The sequence below is a fragment of the Saccostrea cucullata genome, unplaced genomic scaffold (assembly GCF_032062105.1).
Source record: "Saccostrea cucullata isolate Sc308-1 unplaced genomic scaffold, CSIRO_AGI_Scuc_v1 ctg4920, whole genome shotgun sequence".
Lineage (NCBI taxonomy): Eukaryota > Metazoa > Mollusca > Bivalvia > Ostreida > Ostreidae > Saccostrea > Saccostrea cuccullata.
In genome coordinates this window covers 21,646-43,939 of record NW_026939315.1, presented here as the reverse complement: position 1 = coordinate 43,939, position 22,294 = coordinate 21,646, and the positions used below count along the sequence as shown (strand labels likewise).

General features: G+C 32.9%; 1 protein-coding gene across 1 annotated transcript in view; it reads right to left on the bottom strand.

The window, feature by feature from the left end:
• Positions 1 to 21,989, bottom strand: part of LOC134252815 (neurotrypsin-like) — a gene marked incomplete at its 5' end in the record, with an annotated part of 47,306 nt that extends 25,317 nt beyond the window's left edge. Inside the window, 2 exons of the mRNA XM_062735357.1 lie at positions 7,539 to 7,708; positions 21,830 to 21,989. Coding sequence (XP_062591341.1) covers positions 7,539 to 7,708; positions 21,830 to 21,989 — 330 coding nt within the window. The remainder of the gene's footprint in view (positions 1 to 7,538; positions 7,709 to 21,829) is intronic.
• Between the last annotated feature and the right edge of the window lie 305 nt (positions 21,990 to 22,294).

Sequence of the window (22,294 nt, the reverse complement as noted above, 5' to 3'; positions counted from 1 at the left end):
GGTATGATATGAAAATACTTGCTCCACATGTTAAAATGAACACAATAATCAAGTAAAGTAATATTTTTTTTATTTACAATGTAAACAAGTATTTCATACAGTTTTTTGGTTATCGATTTAACCTTTGTACATAGAAACTAGATCTAGCCTTTGTAAGTTTGTTCACAACTTTGATGTCACTTTTGTCAGCTGCACAGTCTCTATAACGTTTATCTTTTTTTGGAGGGGGGAAGACCTTAAATTACATCTTCATGATAAACTATTATTTTTAACGTTACATTCTACTAACGATAAATGTGTAAATCTGTTGGAAAATATCAAAGCATCACAAATTCGCTGACAAACACCTCGGCCTTGTCGTAGTTCATTGTAAGCTGTCGCCAGTGTCTCCGTGTTTATATCATATTCTACCACGATGATTGAAAAATTGAAAGAAGACATCCGGTTGACGAATGGCAGGGTGAGTGGTGTTTTTGGAGCTCCTGGGATATTTCTATTGTAAATAACTTTTCACACGTCTGTCAGGCCAAAATGTGTAGTATTTGATTAACAATTGTATTTTATGAGAGAATTTTAAGGAAGCAAGTCCAAATCCAAAACTATTGTTCCTATAATTTAGCTTCACTACTACCCGTCACGCACGATTTTGTTCTTGTAATGGCCGACAAGGAGTTCACCTTTAGTACCCCTGAAATGGAAGTAGACAATAGTCCATCCGAAAATTATAATATCACTTTGGGTGAATTAAAAAAACAATTTGAGGGAAAAGATCTTGCAAAATGCTTTGCTATTATGCCCATGGACATTAAGGGTGTTCGAGGAGAAATCCAGGACATAAAGCAACGTGTCGGTGACCTGGAAACGGTATGTGAAAATCTTAATCAGGACATTTCAGACATTCATCAAACGCCTTTTCCTGAGATAAAAGAGGCGCTAAAGGGTGAACGAATCGAACGACTCAAGCTGGAAATATGGGGCAGAAAATGGAATTTGGTTGTCCGGGGGATCGAAGGGTCAAATGATGAACGACCAAGAGAAACAGAAAAGAAGGTGAGACAATTCTTGAATAATGTCCTTAAAGCTGAGGAGTCATTTGCCAACGGGGTGATTTTACAAGCTGAACATCGCCTACCAGGTGGACCAGAAGGGAAAAGAAACATTATCGTTCGATTTAACAGCCCTATTGACAGAGATGAGGTTCTTCAGGGGGCGAGAAAGCTAAAGAGTGGTTCAGGATATGGGATATCGCCTGATCTCCCTAGGGAAATAAGCGACCTGAGTGCCAAACTCCTAAAGGAGAGATTCGCAATGCCACCGGCGGCTAGAAGTAAGACAAAACTAGTGTATATAAAGGATTTCCCCTTCGTGAAACTAAAAAAATAGATTGTCCGGTTCAGTGACCCCGATACCCATGTTCACAACTGACAGGTACGGAACTCTGACCTATTTTTTCATTGATAAATATCAGTGCTATTTTGAGAATGACAATTGAGTCGTAATCGCCAATACAACTAGATAACTATTGATTAAAATATTTTATGCTCATATCGTTTTGTTTAAAATAAGAGTGTGAAAAAGTCTTAATGTACAGTGTGTTTTTTTTTGCAATATCCGGGGCTTTAAAATGCGGAAGTTTTTTTCTTGGATGGGAGGGTGTTTACATCAGTGTGTGGGAGGGTTTTATACCATAAAAACTGTCTACATGTATATACAAACAATTTTCAGACTGACTGTAGAAATAACAAACAATCTTTTCATCTTCTTTTTGTTATTTTATGAATGATTTAAAAATTGGTTGCCAAAATTGTCGGGGACTTGCTTCAAATAATATAAAACGTAGGGATATTTTTAACAGATGTCGAGATAAATTTGATATTACTCTCCTTATAGATACGCATAGTCGACAGAAACGCAAACCATTTGGAAAACTGAATGGGGATTTAAAGGGATGTTTAGTTCAAATAGTAGCAGCAGCAGGGGAGTTGCGATCTTATTCAAAAACTCGTTTGAATTTGAAATATGTAAAGAAATCATTGACTTAGATGGGAATTTCATTATTTTAGAATTAAAATGTTTAAATAAAAAAATTAACCTTAGTTGCTTTATACGGTCCAAATGAGGATAATCCAAACTTTTATTCTTCAATTCACCGCAAGATCGAAGCTATTGGAAATGACTCTATTATAATCGGAGGAGATTTTAACTATCAAAAAGATACTTCTTAATCTCCGCTGACCTTCAACCTTGTACGATGAAGACCGACATAGGGTATGCGTACAAGTCTGACCACTCTTTCATTGAAATTTCCTTCAAGTTCTCCAACCAAATTCGAGGAAGAGGTAGCTGGAAATTTAATAATAGTTTACTATACGATCAAAACTATGTCCAAAGTATTAAAGAATGTATTTCAGAAACTATTGCACAATATGATACAAATAATAGCTGTACAATTAATGATCTATTACTTTGGGAAACTTTAAAATTAATGATAAGAGGCAAAACCATATCATATACCTCATTCAAGAAACGCGGTAGAGATAAAACGGAGTCAGAACTTGAGAAAAAATTACAAAGTCTATATGAAAAGCCTCTTTCAGAGGAAAATAAATTAGAAATCGTTATAACAGAAAATGAGTTAAAGCAAATAAGGGAAGACAAGGTAAAAGGTAACGTTATTAGGGCAAAGGCAAAATGGAATGTAGAAGGGGAGAAAAGTACCAAATATTTCTGTAATTTAGAAAAACGAAATTATACAGAGAAAATTATTCAAAAAAATATAATTGACGATTTGGAAATCACACAACTTCCGGATATTTTAAAAGCTCAGGAAAATTTTTTATAAAGAGCTGTATACTGCAGGTGATCACATAATAACAAAAGAACACGAGGAAATGTTTTTTGATTCTAAAAACGAGTATATTGAAAGACTCACAGAGGAAGAAAAAAATGAATTGGAAGGTCTAATTACTAAAGAGGAACTTCTTATCGCATTACAGAATGCAAAAAAACGGAAAATCCCCCGGACTTGACGGTTTTACATATGAATTTTATAAGTTCTTCTGGAAAGATATCTATAAATATTTGCTTAATTCTATAAACCATGCGTATTCTTTAGATTCTCTATCAATTTCGCAGAGAGAGGGAGTAATAATATGCCTTCCTTAAAGTGGCAAATCAAAATTGTATTTAAAGAATTGACGACCGATATCTCTTCTAAATGTTGATAATAAGTTAACTTCTGTGTGTATTGCAAATATGATTAAAAAATACATTTCAAAACTTGTAAGCCAAACACAGGCGGGTTTTATTAAAAACAGATATATCGGAGAATGCACTCGTCTCATATATGATCTAATTCAAAAAGCAGAAGAAGAAAATATTCCCGGCATACTTTTATTTTGATACTGTTGATTGGAACTTTATCTTTAAAACTTTAGAATTTTTCAACTTTGGGGGATCAATAATAAAATGGTTTAAACTACTCTATCATGATGCATCTAGCTGTGTTCTTAACAACGGTCATTTTTCATCCTTCTTCACTGTAGGAAGAGGTGTAAGACAGGGGGACTCTCTTTCGCCTTATTTATTCATTCTAGTGGTAGAGCTCCTCAGCGCCTCTTTAAAAAGCAATCCCGACATTAAGGGAATAAATATTAAAGATTCAGAATATCTTGTTAGCCAATATGCAGACGATACTTCTCTAGCGCTCGAAGATGATGAAATATCCCTTAACTTAGCATTAAAATGGATAAACTCCTTTGCTGCTTGCTCCGGGTTAAAACCCAATTTCGAAAAAACACAAGCTTTATGGATTGGTGCAAAAAGGGGCTGTGGTCAAGAGATTAAGACAAAAGAAAAAATAATGTGGAACCATGACAGTAAATTTAAACTCTTAGGTATAACTTTTGACTTAAACAAACCTGATATAACTTATGATAACTATGAGGAAAAGTTACAAGCTGCAAAGAAGCTTATTAATGATTGGTCTTTTAGAAACCTCACATTAATTGGAAAAGTCACTGTGCTCAAAACACTGGTTTTACCTATTTTTGTTCAACTTTTTACTGTTCTTTCAGACCCACCTTCAGATTTTTTAAAGTAACTTCAAAATATGTTTTTTGAATTTATTTGGGAAGGCAAACCAGAAAAGATCAAGCGCACCGTTCTATATAATTCAACAGAAAACGGAGGGCTTTAGGTCCCTCATCTAGCATCTTTCTGCCAAGCCTTGAAAATATCATGGGTCAAGAAAGTACTTGACCCGAATATTCATTCGCCATGGAAACTCTTGCTCCCAGACACGACACAAAAATTCGGAAACGACAAAATTAGGTATTTTAGATATGAATGTTTAGAGACCATTGCAAATAAATTTAATCCATTCTGGAAAAGTGTATTAATATCCTGGGGAAAGGCTAGTCAAAAATCTACCACAGCCCCTTGTGAAATTCTAAGTCAACCACTATGGCTAAATAATGATATCAAAGTCGGAAAAAAATACGTGTTTAAGCGAAAATGGATTACCAATGGCATATTTTCATTAACGATTTAATCACGGAAAATGGCAATTTGATGAATTTTAACCAACTTAATAATAAATACATGTTAAGGTCAAGATCTAGTAAATAACTTGAGACAAATTTTTTGGTGCTAGATCAATTTCAACTTTCTTTTTCCCGTACTTTACGGCTTTAGCAGAATTATGTAGAAAAAAGGGTATTTTCATGACATTCAATTTGAAATCATATGAAAAGTAAACCGGATACCTATATTAAATTTGATATTGATTTAAAGAAGAGGCCTCGAACATACTAATTACCGTTTTCTGAGAGACTGTAGGCAATCTGGATACATTTCCTCTGACGAATATAAAAAATCACCCATATTTATGACTGGTTTTCTTAATTTTTCATTAAAATTACAGTTTAAAATACAGTTTTTAATCTTGTTTACTAACAAATTATGCCCCGAAACACCTTATTTGACTAAGTTAAAGTTGTAAAGCATCAATAAAGGAATTTATTTCTCAAATTTGATAAATCTGTAGGCACCTTTCATTTATTATTAGATCTTGACCTTAAATACAAATTTCGTGGAATATACCGGATTATTATCAGCAGACCCTAAACATTGGAAGCAAAGAATTAGATATCATCAAAAGTTGAATGAAATTAAAAGTGAAAATATTTTAAACTTCAAACAAACATTAAAGTTACAAAATACTTTTATCAGTTTTTTGTTGAAAAGATAGCAGAGTCCCCTACAAGAGCTTTAACAAATGGGAGGAAAAACTTTCAATACATATTCCTGAAAATAAATGGAAACACTCATTTTCTTTACCCTATTTAATAACAAAGGACACGAAGCTTCGCTGCTTTCAGTTTAAACTTTTACATCAAATATTTTTTCCAAATAGCAAAGTTATGAAATGTAAATTAGCTGAAACAGAACTTTGTTCCTTTTGTCATGATACTCAAGAAACACTTATTCATCTAATATGCTTGTGTCCTTTTTCAATTTCTTTATGGTCTAATTTAAGAGATAAACTTCGTAACACTTGTGGTTTAATAATTAAATTTACACCTGAAGAAATTATATTTGGGTGTAATAGTTCTAGTAAAACTGCTTTCAGATCGTTGAACATAATTATTCTAATTGCAAAGCAATATATAATGCATTGTAAATGGAAAAATATAACACCCTCTTTTCTTGCATTTTTGGAAGTAATTAAATATTATAAAACTATAGAGCTTTTTTCCTCCTTTTCTCTCTCTCTCATAAAAAAGCAGACTTGATAAAGCAAAGTTGGGATTTTTTGAAAACGTATCTCAGTCAGTGAAGATAAGTTACAGAAAAGAAATAAATATTGTTGTTCATTTGTTTATATAAAAATTGCTCAATGGAAGTATTTTATGTCTATTATGTATAAATATTTGCCTTTTTCCACTATGTTGTAGCTTTTGTAATGCTTTGTATGATGCGTGTTATGACAGAAATGAAAAAATTGAATGACAAAAAAAAAAAGAAGAAAATTTCAAAGAATCATCAAAAAATTATCAAATCAGAAACACGTATCAAACCTGTACAGTTGAGATAAATATATGACTCTTAAATGAAATACTTGTTTAGACCACATCGATGTGTCGTCTTTTGCAGTCAGAAATTGCATCAGGTTGCTGATAAATGTCGGTTTTTATAGCCAAGCGGGGCAATTTCACGGACTTCCCTACACATTTAAAAACTAATAAAGCAGTTAAACGGGAACATGATTTTGTTATTGTATATTCATCAAAATTAATCAATACATATAACGAACAAATTTGAAATTTAAAAAGGCTATTTCTAATGCAACGAAAGTTCAAATTATCTGCATTCCATACACACGTAAGCAAACAAATTTTCCTACTGCTGTTAAATGGAACAGCGTAGTCGAGACATGGTGACCTATTTTGTTTCTCTATAGAGGAAACGATCAGGAATATTTTAGCGATCTTCATGATCTTTGTAGAATAGAAATAAAGTCCTTGTTGTCGTGAATGTTGCAGGATAACCTCCTCGGTCTCGAAATGTTGTTTGAAATATAAAAACCTCGGCTAACGCCTCAGCGTTCAAACATTCACGAAAACGCGGACTTTATTTTCTAAATTATGTCTTTAGTTATCAAAATCGTAGATTGAATGTTTTTGATGAAATTTAATGCTTGCTCGCAAATTAACTGACTCGGATCCATCCATTACTTTCTGCAACCGAAATTCCTCCATTTTTTATCAGCGAACTTCGGACTGTCTTGTTCTGTCTTTTCAGCATTGATTATTAATTTTCATGAAAAAAAAATATCTCCAAACAACAATCTGTTCACTATTAATGATCACAAATAGCCTTACACAAAATATCCCCTTTGAAATAGAATCTTTAGCCTGGCGAATTCGAAGCGAAACCGCCATTCAAGCCGATTTACACCTTGCGTCATTTTTTTCAAAATCTACGACGTACGGTTAGTGTTATAATTTATATTCGAAAATATTAAAAATGATTGTCTGTCTCAAGTTTATATATAAGTAATAAATAACGAGTTTATAAACTTCAATGGGAATTGAAGTGGGTCGGTACGTGATCAAATCTTCTGAGAAGGCCTTCGACCTTCACAGGATTTGATCACGTTACCGACCCACTTCAATTCCCATTGAAGTTTATAAAATTGTTATTCATTTCTTAAATACAGCAAAAATCTTTTATAAACAATATCTGTGGGCGATTAAATATGTATTAAGGGTAAGGCACATTATGTCGCCAGCGACAATATGATTGTGCATTTGTCATTCTTTTTATCCGGCAACAGTATGTATCGATGGACGAGAGAAATTGCAATGAGTTTAGGTGCATATTGTCGCCGACGACAAAATGTACAAAACGATAACATGTACAATCACGTGTCTAAATTTATCAATTAAATGTTATTTTTCATTGCCTATTTATAAAAACAACAGCTTAACAATTTATATAAAAGAAAAAAAGTTTTACATTGAAAAATCTCTTACTTGAACAAGAAACTCCAGCATCCTCTCTGTGTGAACAGTCGTGAACTCCAAGTAAGGAATGTGAGCACATTTCAATATCAGTCTCTGTACCATTACAGCGAACATTATCAAGCCAGATCTTATATTTCCCTTCTCCAAAACCAGAGTTAGAATATGCATAGGCTCCTTCCCTTTAAAAAAAAAAATATTGTTTGGTAATCGTTTAATATTATGCACATTGAAAATTCTGTTTCTTTTTGCAATTTTAAAAAGTAATGAAAAGAGTTAAATTTTCAAGTATCTTTTTATAGATTTATCACAGAAGTACAGAAAGTTCATTTTATTGAGATTCCTAATTCGAATTCCGAGATTCAATATCTAAATTCACCGTTCAGCCACTCAAATTCATGTTACAATTCATTTATATTACTGAACAAGGTTGGCTCATGATATCCAAAGTGTTAAACCTTTTTGTCAGGTATATTTTTTAGTTTCTACACACAAAGTTTAATTAAAAATCAAATCATAAAATTGGGGTGAAAATGCTTTTTTGGTGCAATAGTACATTTATTATAATCCTTTTGTACTGAAATTACGTCTTCGATGTCTTTGCTCCAATATTTTTTTTCCAAATAAAGCATAGAAAAAATAAACTATAAGTCTATTTTTTTAAATACACTTTAAAATTGTGAATAAGAAAAAGTTTGAAATTGCTTCGCATTTTCAATAATTTGACTTTCTGTACTAACTTGTGATTTTTCTGGCTTTGAAAATTAAATGCAAAAAAATTATTTAAAAGTCTTTAACTTTTGCTGCATTTATACAGATAGGTCAAAGATATCTTAAATATTTAGGAAAGAACATAAAATTCTTAGATATTACTATATAAAGCGTCAATTTTATGTTTAAATTGTTTTATTTCTTTCATGGACTTTCATGATATATTTTCTATATTTGTCACAATTGATTAACAGAATTCATAAGAAATAATTTCATAGATATTTCAGAGCCAGCATAGTACATTTCACTGCACAAAAATAAAAACAGCTTTGGACACTGTGAAACCAGCATGGAAAAATAGGAAAACAAGAACTTTGTGAGCAAATCCCCGCTCTGTAATGAGTATACACGCAGCATTGTTAAGGCCTATTAGAGAGAAATCAGTGGAATATAGACGTATGGAAAGCCGTAGCTGCCTTATGTGCAGAACTTGCATTATATGCTGGTACTTGGTCATTATATGATGGTACTTTGTCATTATATGATGGTACTTTGTCATTATATGATGGTACTTTGTCATTATATGCTACTACTTATCATTATACTACTTTTCTTCATTATACTACTTTTCATTATACTACTTTTCATTATACTACTCTTCGCTCCAGGTGTTTGAAAATCTAGTCCAGGGCCAGATCACTCCCCACTCTTGTACACAATATATAGAAAAATCAGCACGCACTAAATTTTAATAAATCTGGTCAATACAGGAAGTTTACATGATTTTCATCTCATAAAAAAAATTCAGCTCCAGTCTCGTATCAAAAGGTCCGAATCAGAAGGGAAGATTCCGGGATTGTTTTGCGTCAGACATGATTTGACGTGAACCCAAGTGAAATACTGTAAATTCCTTATTTTTCGCGAGTACTTTTTATCGTGAATGGGCGCTTCAACGTCAAATCGCGAGAATAACAATTCACGAATGGACGGTTGGTTAAGAGATTTTACATAGATTTTAGCACCATAAAAATAAAGGCGAGACATTTTATTTCGCGTGTGGTGCTTCTCGCGAAATTACGCGATAATTAATTCCACGCTTATATTTAGGAATCTACAGTACTGCTAGACACTTAGACTGGCTTGCCTGTCTGAAACTCGTTTTTGTACTGCCAGTCTAGGAACAGTGAATTTGTGTTATAGAGACAAGCGTCTGGATGATCGAGACTACAAATAATGACGAAACAGTAGCATAAAATGAAAAGTAGTATAAATAGGGTAAAGCTCGTTGCAAAGCAACAAGAAGGTCTTCCGTCCTGTTTGACCGGAAGTAAAATTCATTTTTACAAAAATGAGTAATTACGTCCTAAAATTTTTTAAACCCTCGAAAACAATGTTATTTAATGCAAAAATCAGTCATTTTTTGCTCCTTCCAGTTTGACCGGAAGTGACGACGACGGATGGAAAATTATTTTTTTTCTCCCGGTGACAGGTGTTACCCAAAAACTTGTCAAGAATGGCAAAATATGCGTTTTCCGACTACTTCCGGTTTGGCCGGAAATGACGTCGCCGGACGTACTTTGACGACCTCAATAGATTGAGCTTGACATTTTGAACAACTTTGCTTCTTTGACGTATTACAAATTCTCAATACTTTTTGAGATATGAAGGAAAAACTTTTGGCCCCTCTTGGCCCTTAATTTTAGGGGCCAGCCCTTTTGGCCGGAAGTGACGTCGCCGGACGTACTTTGACGACCTCAATAGATTGAGCTTGACATTTTGAACAACTTTGCTTCTTTGACGTATTACAAATTCTCAATACTTTTTGAGATATGAAGGAAAAAATTTGGCCCCTCTTGGCCCTTAATTTTAGGGGCCAGCCCTTTTTCCGAGAATCATTTGAAAGATCTTCTTATTCTGCACAAATTTTGTTCTATATATTTTAATAAAATATTTTTAGATAAGAAGATAAAAAGCAAAATATGAGCAATTTTTGGCTCTTTTTTTAAGCGTTCTAATTTTTTACCCCTATATAGCGCCATTTTGAATAGAGAAATCGAAAAACAAAAGACGATGTGCACAACTTCAATCCTTCTAATATGTTGACGGTGCGACCGTTAGAGCGAGCGCAAACTCTTCTATTGTTTTAATTTAGATCGGGCTCGTCAAACCGCACGTGACATTTGGTGCGTCTAGACTCTGACGTCACATGACGTCGTATGTGAGTTTCAATTCCAAGAAAAAGCCTAAACAGTGCTGAAAGTTAATGAAGAACGTTTTGCTTTCTATTTATCTTCAATATATATCCATTAAATCAAGGCGGGTAAACTTTTTGTTGAAAATTTGTCGTTATTCTCGCGAGAACGTAGCTAAAACAAATGATGCATTGTGGGTCGAAATTATGGCATCAAAAAATTCTATCGAATAAATGTGCAGTAGTCCGAATTTTCTCTTCGCACAGGCGTTGCTTTAAGAGCTCGCAGTGACGAGCGTCGCTTCGCGACGCTCGCTGCGCTCGCTATTATCTAAAATCAGTAGAATTTCTGCTCCAGCTTTAGCCGTCTCTGAGCCTTTGTCTGGAAACGAAAGCCTATAAATTTTCGTTTAAAGGGAAATAACTCAAAACCGGAAGTGACCTTTTGAAATTTTCGACAACATTCTGGTAGGGTTTAGTAACTTCTAATACATCTGAAAATTTGAGCGAAATCAATTGAGAAATGAGTGAGATATGAGGCTTCAAAATTGGCGTCTAGGAAGTAGAAGAAAAAAGAAGAATAATCTTTACCAACATAATCAGTAGAAGGTCTTCCGTTGGAAACGAAAGACCTTAATGAAAAGTAGTATTAAAAAGTAGTATAATGGAAAGTAGTATAATGAAAAGTAGTGTTATGAAAAGTAGTATAAAGAAAAGTAGTATAATGAAAAGTAGTAGCATATAATGACAAAATACCATCATATAATGACAAGTACCGTCATATTATGACAAATTACCATCACATAATGACAAAGTACCATCATATAATGATAAAATACCATCATATAATGACAAAATACCATCATATAATGATAAAATACCATCATATAATGACAAAATACCATCATATAATGATAAAATACCAGCATATAATGAAAGTTCTCCACACAGCAGTTACGGCGTTCCATATAGACGTTTAAAAAAAAGAGAACTTTATAAAGCTGAAATATTTTTTTAAGTCCTTTTAATTATTACAAAACTAAAATACTTACTAAAGTAACATAGTATGACTTACTCTGTACTGAACTAAGTTTGGTCCTATCAATGGAAAGTCACGTGACAAATGCATAGTATGTATACTGAATGGAGGTCATTAACAAATTTCAATATCGTAAGGGCATACCCTAGATGAAATTAAAAATTTAAGTTGCCATTAGTGTTTGCATACTTTGTACTTTCTGGAAAGTGCTGCTGCTTTAAATAAAATTTGCATTTTATTTGTTAAAATTTCAAGTAAATATGCTCATGTCGAAATATGTGTGACCTTTACTAAGTATTTTGTGTCCTTATTTAGTCACACTCCCGAATTAAAGAAAGCAGCAGCATCAAGTTAAGGAAACCATCCTTTATTTATATTCAAAAATTGGCCATCTATTAAGTGTATGCCCTTGCGGAAAGGCAATTTAATAAGCTACCTCGATGTTAAACATGCCAAACCTGGACACATAAACACGGTAAATTTAATTACATACATTCTCTTGCTAATCATTGAATAATCGCACTAAACAAAGGTTTTACATTGGTATTCATAGCCTATCTAAAATCTGCAAATGATATTCTGTTTAATAATAAAATGCATTTTACATTGAAAAAAATATACTTGAACTACATTTCACAGTGTATAAATTACGCCATTTTTACAAAAATGATGTCATGTTGTCAAGTTTGCTGCGATCAGTGATTTGTTTATAAACTTTTATCTGGGATTTAACTAGCAACTATTTTTAATGTATTGATAAGTTATGATGTGGTTTATCATGCTAATGCAGTTTAAAATTGCAAAGTATTTGATTTTCTAGCATTATGAGGAATACAAAATGTACATATTTTTGTGTGGGGTCACAATAAACATTTCCCGTATAAATTAGACCTTCCCCCTTTTTCGAGCCTTAAAAATGCTGCGCAATATCATGTTAATAAACGTTACGGGTATATGCACGGATAAATAGGAATTTGACATATAACAATAAATCCTACCATAATGCATGCCTCAACAAAGTATGTACTAAACTTTCAAGCATCTGTTATGAGTAGTTGCTGAGTAAACTGCGACGAAAATTTGTTAATTTATGAAACTGACAGATGCCACTACTGGACGAAAAAAGTGCTGAGAATCCCAAATTTTACTGATAATGTTTGATAATTACTGATACGGTGCTGTTCTTGCTGATAATTACTGATATTTACTGTTATTATTACTGTTGTTGCTGATAATTTTAGTTGTTGCTGATAAATACTGATAATTACTGTCGTCTTTTACTGTGGAGTCTGATAAATACTGATAAATACTGTTGAGGTGCTGTCGCTGCTGAGAATTACTGATAATTACTGTTGAGGTACTGTCGATGCTGAGATTTACTGATAATTACTGTGGTCATTGTTTTTAACCTGGGAATGGATTAAAATAGCCTGAGAAATGTTTTTTTTTTAAAGTATTTAACAAATTCATTACAGTCAATTACAAAATAAATTATTCTTTGAAATAAAAAAAGTCACGTTTTATTAATTTGTTTTCAGTTTTCAGCTATTAATTTTATTATAATTATTTTTAGACCATAATGTTAACATAAGCTTTCGTCAATGTTTCTTTTTTTTCTTTAAATTTCTCCTTACACGTAGATGACATTATCTGATGAAAATTATTCTCTTGTATTTGCAGTGGTTTTTCTTCCCAAGTACTTTTTCAAAAATTTTAATTTTTGTTCCTAAAGGTTAAAAAAAATCTCGTCTCATATTTTTTCTCACATGTAATTGTACTGTCATCAAAAGCTTTTTATGGGTATCTTTAATACTTCAATACAGTCAATGGTTGTAAATATCAATTTATTTCACCGTGTGGAGAACCGAAAATGCATGAGCACATTAAGTTGAAAACACCCCCCCCTTTCGATTTACTTTTAAATTAAGCTCTCATTTTAACAAGACAGTATTAGATATTTGTCATAAAATCTAGCGTACACTTTGTTATTTTATAGAAGAATGTGACAGGGTTAAATAATTAAATTGAAGCATCTTTAATTAATTTTTTTTATATATTATGTAGATATATAGCGCGCTCTAGTTCTCCGATGTCCTCCCTGCGAATTTTATATCATTGTGTCGCTTTCTAGCTTTCCCCGCTCTCTCTCTCTCTCTCTTTAAAATTATTTGTTAAGGCTTAAGTATTGTACACTACATGACATAAATCTTATGCAGTGTGATTTTTAGTCAATGTAATACACGTCTTTCTTTAGGCAAATTCTTTTTTTCATTGTACATGTTGTATACAGTTTTAAGTCTATGGGCATATGGCTTCTAATATTATGTGCCACTCCTTAAACATGTTATATGCGGTCAGTCAGTTAAAAAACAGAATAAAATAAATCAAAACTTGAATTAACTTTTTCCATTAATGCAATTGTGCTTGTTGTTCTGGAACATACATGTCAACCACGTGTAAAAGTTCTACTTTCGTTTTAGAATCGGGTCAATTATTAGTACATTATGGGGATATCGTTACGGCTTGCGTTTTTTTAAAATTAGAATTTTGTGCAGAGATTATAATTTTTTCTAAATTCCATTTTTGTCCGAGACCTTTGTATAAACGAACAGTACAGACTTGGTGCTTATTTATATGATTTTACTTGATTGTAGCACAAAAAGGAGGGGGTGAAATACTGTTTACATTTAAGTGATAGCCGATAGGGCAAGGTCTGTTCTTTAGTTGTGTTTTATAAGTCATGCAAGTTATGATATTATACTTATCGAATTTTTTATATGCATGAATAAAATTACTTTAGAGAATCAATTGCAATGAACAATACAAAATTCAGAACTGAAGTAATTATAACATTTATTCATGAGTGCGATAAATAACGTCATGGTGTTTCTGACATTCAAAATATATACATTTCAGGGTTTTTTTTGTCGGATTAAGCGAAGTGGAGTTTCCCTGCATCTGAATTGTGAACAATTAATGCTAATATTATTTCAAAAAAGTGCTTCACTAAACAATCTTTCTCTTTATATCTATATGATTGTATATTTTGAACACTTTTTTTATTAAAAAAGTGAAGTCAATTTCTCGTCTCCGTATTTACCGGTCCCAAACCATCGTTAACAGAGATTCAGAATTGAAAATACATGTGACCACCTCCCCCGGGATATTCTTTTATCTGATAAACAAAATGTACTCCCCGGCCTAAATTCCCTTACTTCGCATTTTTAGCAACCTACAACATTTTTGTTTAGTTTATTATTCACGCATGCCTTTTAGACCTACTGTTATGTATAAAATCACCTACATTTTATATTTTTTTGTGGTCTATGTATGCTATTGTAAAATGGTAAAAAGATTCAAATAAATGATTGATTAACTGAAGAAATATGCGTAAAACTAAAAAATGAAATTAAAAACTGAAGAAAGATATATCTTTGAGAATTGAAATAATAATTAAAATAAGTCTGTACAACATACATGATGTACATGTGAATATCTTCTTTTTTTATCATAGTACCAAAGTGTTCTATTCTATATATTTTTTCTATCAATTTTATTCTTCATCAATTTCAATATTACAATTTTTTATTTCGTGTGACCGTAAACTTTAAGATTGTTCCAAAGTAGCGAGTACATGTACAGTGTAGGTAGTTTGTTTATTGATAACACCGGTAGCCGCAGACGAAGAACAATAGGTAATTAGTGCCCATTGTTAGGCTGACCACTACAATTTGCATGGAATATACAAGTTGTACCCTGTTCTACCCCGGGGCTGAAGACATGTACACAATACAGCCAAATCACAGGTCGATCACCTATTTCTGATCAATTGAAATCAATTTAAGGTGTTTTCCTTTCAACTTTTTACCATGCAAAATTAAAATCGATCAATTTGATCATATACTAATAGTAACATATTAAATTAAGTCTCATTTCAATTTTTATTTCCCATTCCATAAAATCAAATTAAAAAAAATGAGATTTCAAAACTGATTAAATAAAAAATGATTTTGTATTTAAATTTTAAGAGACAAACTAAACACATGTACCTTTGCACTAAGGATTCTTAACCTCTAATTTTTAATCAGCTCGCCCCATTTGCCGGTTGCACATGCATACAGTGTGTACTTGTACATATGTACATGTGGAGAAGTTTAATTCTTGGACGATCTACAAACGTCTACATAACATTAAAATAAATGAATAAATAAATAAATTTTTAATTAAAATCAGTGCCCACAGATTGGACAAATTCAATCCTGTTTTCACCTCTTAGTTACTTTTTAAAAGGGATAAAATTTCTAATTTTCGAGCAAATTTTAAAATATTTCGCCAAAAAGAGACCAGAAAACTGAACATTTACCAAGATAAAACGGTACGAACCCAATTTTTCTAACCTGCAGGAAACTTTTTTATCCTGATTTTTTTTTCCATCCATTAAGAACTTTTTTCTTATTATTGAAAAAAAAGATCACCGATCTCCTTACATAAATTTCTTGGAGTCGGGAAAGGCGGTGATGGATCTTTTTAAAGATGGCATAATTTTCTTTTTATTTCCAGTTTATTATCAATAAGATCTTATGCAAAAGTAAAATTCCATTTTTTTGCTGCAGGTATTTTTTTTAAAATTAAATTTTTAAATATTCATTCTATTAATAATTCATTTTTTCATTTCAAAAGTGAAGCAATTTTTTCAAACTTAATGTAGAAATTGAGATCAGCATACATACATGTAATTTTCTCACAAGCAGAACATTTAAAGAAATATGAAAATTTTGTCATGATAATTCAAGTAAAAAAAAGTAATAATTAAAGGTTTTTATAGCCCTCTGTTTTATTTTAAATCAATTACCAGGTTAAAAACAATGACCGCAGTAATTATCAGTAAATCTCAGCATCGACAGCACCTCAACAGTAATTATCAGTAATTCTCAGCAGCGACAGCACCTCAACAGTATTTATCAGTATTTATCAGACTCATCAGTAAAAGGCAACAGTAATTATCAGTATTTATCAGAACCAACTAAAATTATCAGCAACAACAGTAATTATAACAGTAAATATCAGTATTTATCAGCAAGAACAGCACAGTATCAGTAATTATCAAACATTATCAGTAAAATTTGGGATTCTCAGCACTTTTTTCGTCCAGTAGTGTGCACTGACAAACAGCAAGTTGACACGGGATTTGAACAAAAATTGATACCACCATATAGCATGCCTCATGAAAGACTGTCCTAAAATATGTCAAGCATCTGCGATGGGTAGTTGCTGAGAAAACTATGACAAAAACTTGTTATATATGAAAAACATGTATGAAATAGACAGACGCGCAGACAAACAGGAAATTGACATCGGGTTTAAACAAGAATAAATCCAACCATATGGTATGCCTCAGAAAAGATTGTGTTAAAATTTCAAGCCTCTGCGATGAGTATTTGCTTTGAAAGCTGTAAGAAAAATTTGGTATGTGTGAAACATGTATGTACGGACATATGCACGGAAAAACGGGAAGTTTTTAACAAAAATGAATCACACTATATGGCTTGCCTCAGAGACGATTCAGCTAAAATTTCATGCATCTGAAATAGGTAGTTGCTGAGAAAAACTGCGACGAAAATTTGTTATGCATAAAACATGCATAAAACGGAAAGACGCACATACGAACAGGAAGTTGACATCATATTTTAGCATGCCTCAGAAAAAAATTGTGTTAAAATATCGTGCCTATACGATGATAAGTTGCTGAGAAATTTGAGATGAAACTTTGTTATGTGTGTACGGACAGATGTAAGGAAAAACAGGAAGTTTTAAATTTGCACAAAAATGAATCCCATCATATGGCATGCATCAGAGAAGATTGTGTTAAAATTTCAAGCATCTGCGATGAGAAGTTGCTTTGAAAACTGCGTCAAAAATTTGTTATGCATGAAACATGTATGAAACAGACTGACGCACGGACAAACAGGAAGTTGGCATCAGATTTGAAAAGAAATTAATACCACAATATGGCATGGCTCAGAGAAAATTGTGCTAAAATTTAAAGCATCTGCGATGAGTAGTTGCTGAGAAAACTGCGATGAAATTTTTTTATGTGTGAAACGGACAGACGCATGGATAAACAGGAAGTTGATATCAGATTTAAACAAAAATAAATCCCAACATAAGGCATGAATCAGAAAAGTATGTCTCAAAATTTCAAGCATGTGCGATGAGCAGTTGCTGAGAAAACTGCGTCAAAAATTTGTTACGGACGGAAAGACGGAAGGACAGACGGAAAGACACACAAGGGTAAAAAAAATATACCCCTCTCCTTCCGGGGGTAAAATTAATAGTCGTGTTCATGATTTAAAAGAGAAAAATCGATCATTTTCTTCGAAAAACCTTTCGCCACAAAATATATTTCCTGGATTAATCCTATTCAGTGGAATTTATCTGCGATTTTTTCAATTGAATAAAGTTCAATTTACATCGTAGAATCCAGATTTAAGGTTCAAACTTACAAATGATGTAGAATTTTATGAATAAAAAACTAGATCAAAAGCTCAGGATCAAATCTCATAAGTCAAAAGGACAAAACATAAATAAAGTATAATAATCCTTTATCTTTTAGGATGGTCTTGAAAGTTGTTTTTAGAAATTCATCCTGGCAAAAGTAAACCGAAGTAATGAAAGAACTTTAAAATGGTTAACATGTTTCCATCTAAGATATACAAAAAGTAATGTAAATGAGATGATGATAGTAAATTATGCATATCTTTGTCCAGTGTCATTACACACATTGTCAATCTCTCTACAGAGGGCGTATTACACAGAATAATAGATTACAAGTACTGCTTTATTGGAGTTTCCACTGTCGATAGATACAGCCTTATGGAAGTTTCTGGTGTCGATAAATATTGCGACATATCATTGGTTTCATGACATACGCTTATTGCATAAAAATTAATGGTGTGAAATTTTATTACTAGTATTCTAAAGCATAGGCTTTTGGGTAGACATTTGTGGACTATGATTTCGTCATCTGCAAACTTACATAGGGTGCTCCTATGTTTCACACTAATCATTATACAAGTTACAGTTGGTGGCGGGAAATCTAGTGTAGTGTTTATACATTTTTAAAACGTACTTATTATATAATCATTTTTATCAGATTTAACAAGGCGTTGACGCAAGAGGTAACAAAATGTTTTATTTTCAATTCTTTTCTTTCTTAGTTGCATTGTTTAAATGTCGTCCGCTTGGCGAAGTGGTAGAGCGTATGTTCTAGAGTCGCAGAGTAAGGAGTTGATCTTTACGTCAATGTTTCGAATCCAACTGTCGGACATGGAGACCGGTCCTTCGGATAAGACTGTATAAACGGAGGGCCCTTGTTCCAGTAGATGTTGGCACAGAAATATCCCTCATTGCACAATGGACGTGAGTGCCGAGAATAGGTTAAAATGAACAGCTCACCATTGGCAAATGATTGCATCCCCATATTCTCGAAAGGGACATTAAACAATAAACAAACAAAAAACATTGTTTTAATTTTTAACACCTGCAGAAATTAGCTTTTTATGGCAGATTTAACGTTGCAATATTCGATTTTTTTCTATTTACAATGTGAAAAGGGCTCCTCTATTTACATGTTGTTCTCAAGGGAGACTGACAATTTATTCTAATCAGAATATTTATTTTCATGTACAAACACCTCAGGTTTTGGTCAGTTTTGTTTAAGTGCCTGCATTTAAATTAGATTGTATGGTATTTGACGCCCCATTTGAGAATTTTTTTATTTCATATGGAGACACCTCCCCTTGCCGATGGGGTGCTACAAATTTTGTTCTATGATCAGCACTCAGAGCTATTGAGCAATGAGAGATCTTTCATGCTTGCATCCTGCGACATGTGACCTCAGTTTATAGAGTCTCATCCGAAATGCCGGTCTCCACGTCCCACAGTTGGATTCGAACCCGAGACGAAAGGATACCATTTTTACCCTGCCACTCTAGAGCATACGCTCTAATCACCGTGACACGATGGCGACCATTTAAATCAGAGCACTATCAGTTGTTTTGTGACAAACAAACAAATACACAATAATCAACATTTAAAAGGGTGACTCCAGTCCTTATAATTTATCTTATGAAAGGGGGCTCTAATTCGAGCGCGCATGACTTTGCGCAGCTTTTTAATTTCATACAGTCATCTGTGCGACAGTACACTTTTGCCAAATAATAATATTAATTAATTATCAAAAATAATCAAAATCCCTAGGGCAAAAATAATTAGACCCGGTCTATTTAAAACAAACAGTTCACTAAAAATACATCATTGTCAAGGATCCACTTAGGTATGATTTAAAATAAAAAAAACTGAACAAGCCCTAAATTCCATTTCACTCAAGGATGCTTTGAGACAAATTTGGTTGAGATTTACCTACTGGTTCTTTAGAAGAACTCAATAATTTGAAATTTTACATTCACTTTATGAATTACCCACTTTTACCATGATCTGATGTTGAACTTGCGAACATGTCCTCTAGCACAGAAGGAACAATGTACTACACTGCTAATCACATTTATTGTGTTTATTGACTGTAACTCAAAATTGAGCGATGTTCTGAGAAAAACCAGAGAACCTCGATGTACAGGCTTACCTTTTTGGTTTCCTTAACATTGACGTAAACTAACCCTAAAAAACCTGATATTGATTTCAAAAGACTTTATATATTATATTAAATTGCTCGAAGGGTGAAGAAAAATATTATTATAGAGGATACAAGTAAAGCAAGATTTTTCTCTGAAAACACCGATGCCCTCATATGGCAACATACTGAAGATTAAACTTTTCTTATTTGGTACCCAATTAGGGTCTCCTAACAGGAAATACGATTGTGAAATATGAAAGCCTTATTATCATATGTTCCCAAGTTATGGCCAAGTTAAAGTTTTTTTTTTTTTCATAAGTTCAGAAATCCTCAAGGTCAATATTATTTGTATCCAACGAAAAGCCTTGCCACAAAGAATACTTATGTAAAGTATGAAAGCCCTAGCGCTAACCGTTGAAAATTGTGACAAAGGCTAAAAAAATTTAAGAAAACGTCTGACTCCAAGATCAGGGTTAGAAGGTCACTGTTATTGGTGTTGAATAAAAGTCTTGTCAAAAGGATTGCATATGTGAAGTATGAAAGCCCTAGACCTCAACGTTCAAAAGTTATTTCCAAGGTAAATGTTTTTTTCATGTCATGAAATCTCTAAGGTCATGGTCAAAAGGTCAAGGTTATTCATATCCAATAAATGGTATGGCCACAAAGAATATATAGGTGAATTATGGAAGCCGTAGAACTAACCGTTGAAAAGATATTGCCTAGGTTCATGTTTTTTCAAAAGTCCGGAAATCTCTAAGGTCAAGGTCAAAAGGTCAATGCTATTAGTATCAAGAAAACGGTCTTGGCACAAAAATATACATATATGAATTATGGAAGCCCTAGAACTAAACGTTCAAAAGTTATGATCAAGTTTAAATTTTTAAAAAGAAGGTCAAAGTCCAAGGTAAATTTCAAAGGGTCAAAGGTCTTGGTATCAAATGAAAGGTTTTGTCACAACGTTTAAAAAATAAAGTATGAAAGCACTAGCTCAACCCTTTAAAATATATGGTAAAGGTGTTTTTTAAAAGTAGGTTAAACTCAAAGGTCAAGGTAAAAGAGTCAACGTTCTTTGTATCCAATGAAGGGCCTTTTTACAAGAATTACACATATGAAGTATGAAAGCCCTATCCCTTACTGTTCAAAAGTTACTACCTAGGTTAAAGTTTTTTCATAAATACAGAAATCTCCAATGCAAGGTCAAGGTCAAAAGGTTAAGGTTGGAGGTATCCAATGAAAGGTCTTGCCACACTAAATACATATGTGAAGTGTGAATAACCTGGTTACTACTGTTCAAAAGATATAGCCAAATGAAAAGTTTGGAATTTTTGTGTAAAAGTGGGTCAAACTGCAGAGTCAAGGTCAAAAGGTTAAATTTTGTGGCACCCCAAAAAAGGTCTTGTCACAAGAAATACGCATGTGAAATTCGTAGCTCCACATACAGACAAACAGAAAGACAGATAAACAGACAGTTAGAGAGACAGAGAGACAGATTAGACATACGGACGGACGGACGAGCATGACAAAAACTATACACCTCCGAAACTTAATTTACGGGGGCATAAAAAAGGATTTCCTCTCTTTCTCTTTTGAAAACTTGAAATTTGTCAACTTAGATGAAAAAGCGGCTTTCGTTAAATCTGCAACAATATTAATATACATAACTCATGACATACATATTTACATCTTCTCATTATATGTATTAAGTCTTAAATGTTGAGAAGATTTTATACCTTGTATATCCCAGCATCACACAGATAACAGCAGCGTCACTATCATCCCAGTCATCGTCACATATTGTACCCCATACACCATGATAGTACACCTCAACTCGTCCATTTGAGGGTAAGGTTCCATTCACCAGTCTGACTAACGTGTTGTTATAATGAGTGTCTAAATGGAATGAGAATTATGTCAATCAATCATTGCTTTATTTTCTATATAGTTTTTGTCGTGTCTGTCCATCTGTCGCTCTGTCTAGCTAGCTCTCTCTCTCTGTCTGTCTCTCTGTTTTTCTGTAAAAACTTTAAGGGGTCCCGACCCTCTGCTATAAATTTCAAATTAAAAAATTTAAAATTGTAATATTGATTTTCATAAAGAACTGCAACATTAGAGTCACGTGGAAAATAGTTTGAAGTATGAAACGCTGCTTATTTATTCACATATGATTTTTATGTCAGATCATGATATGAAGATAT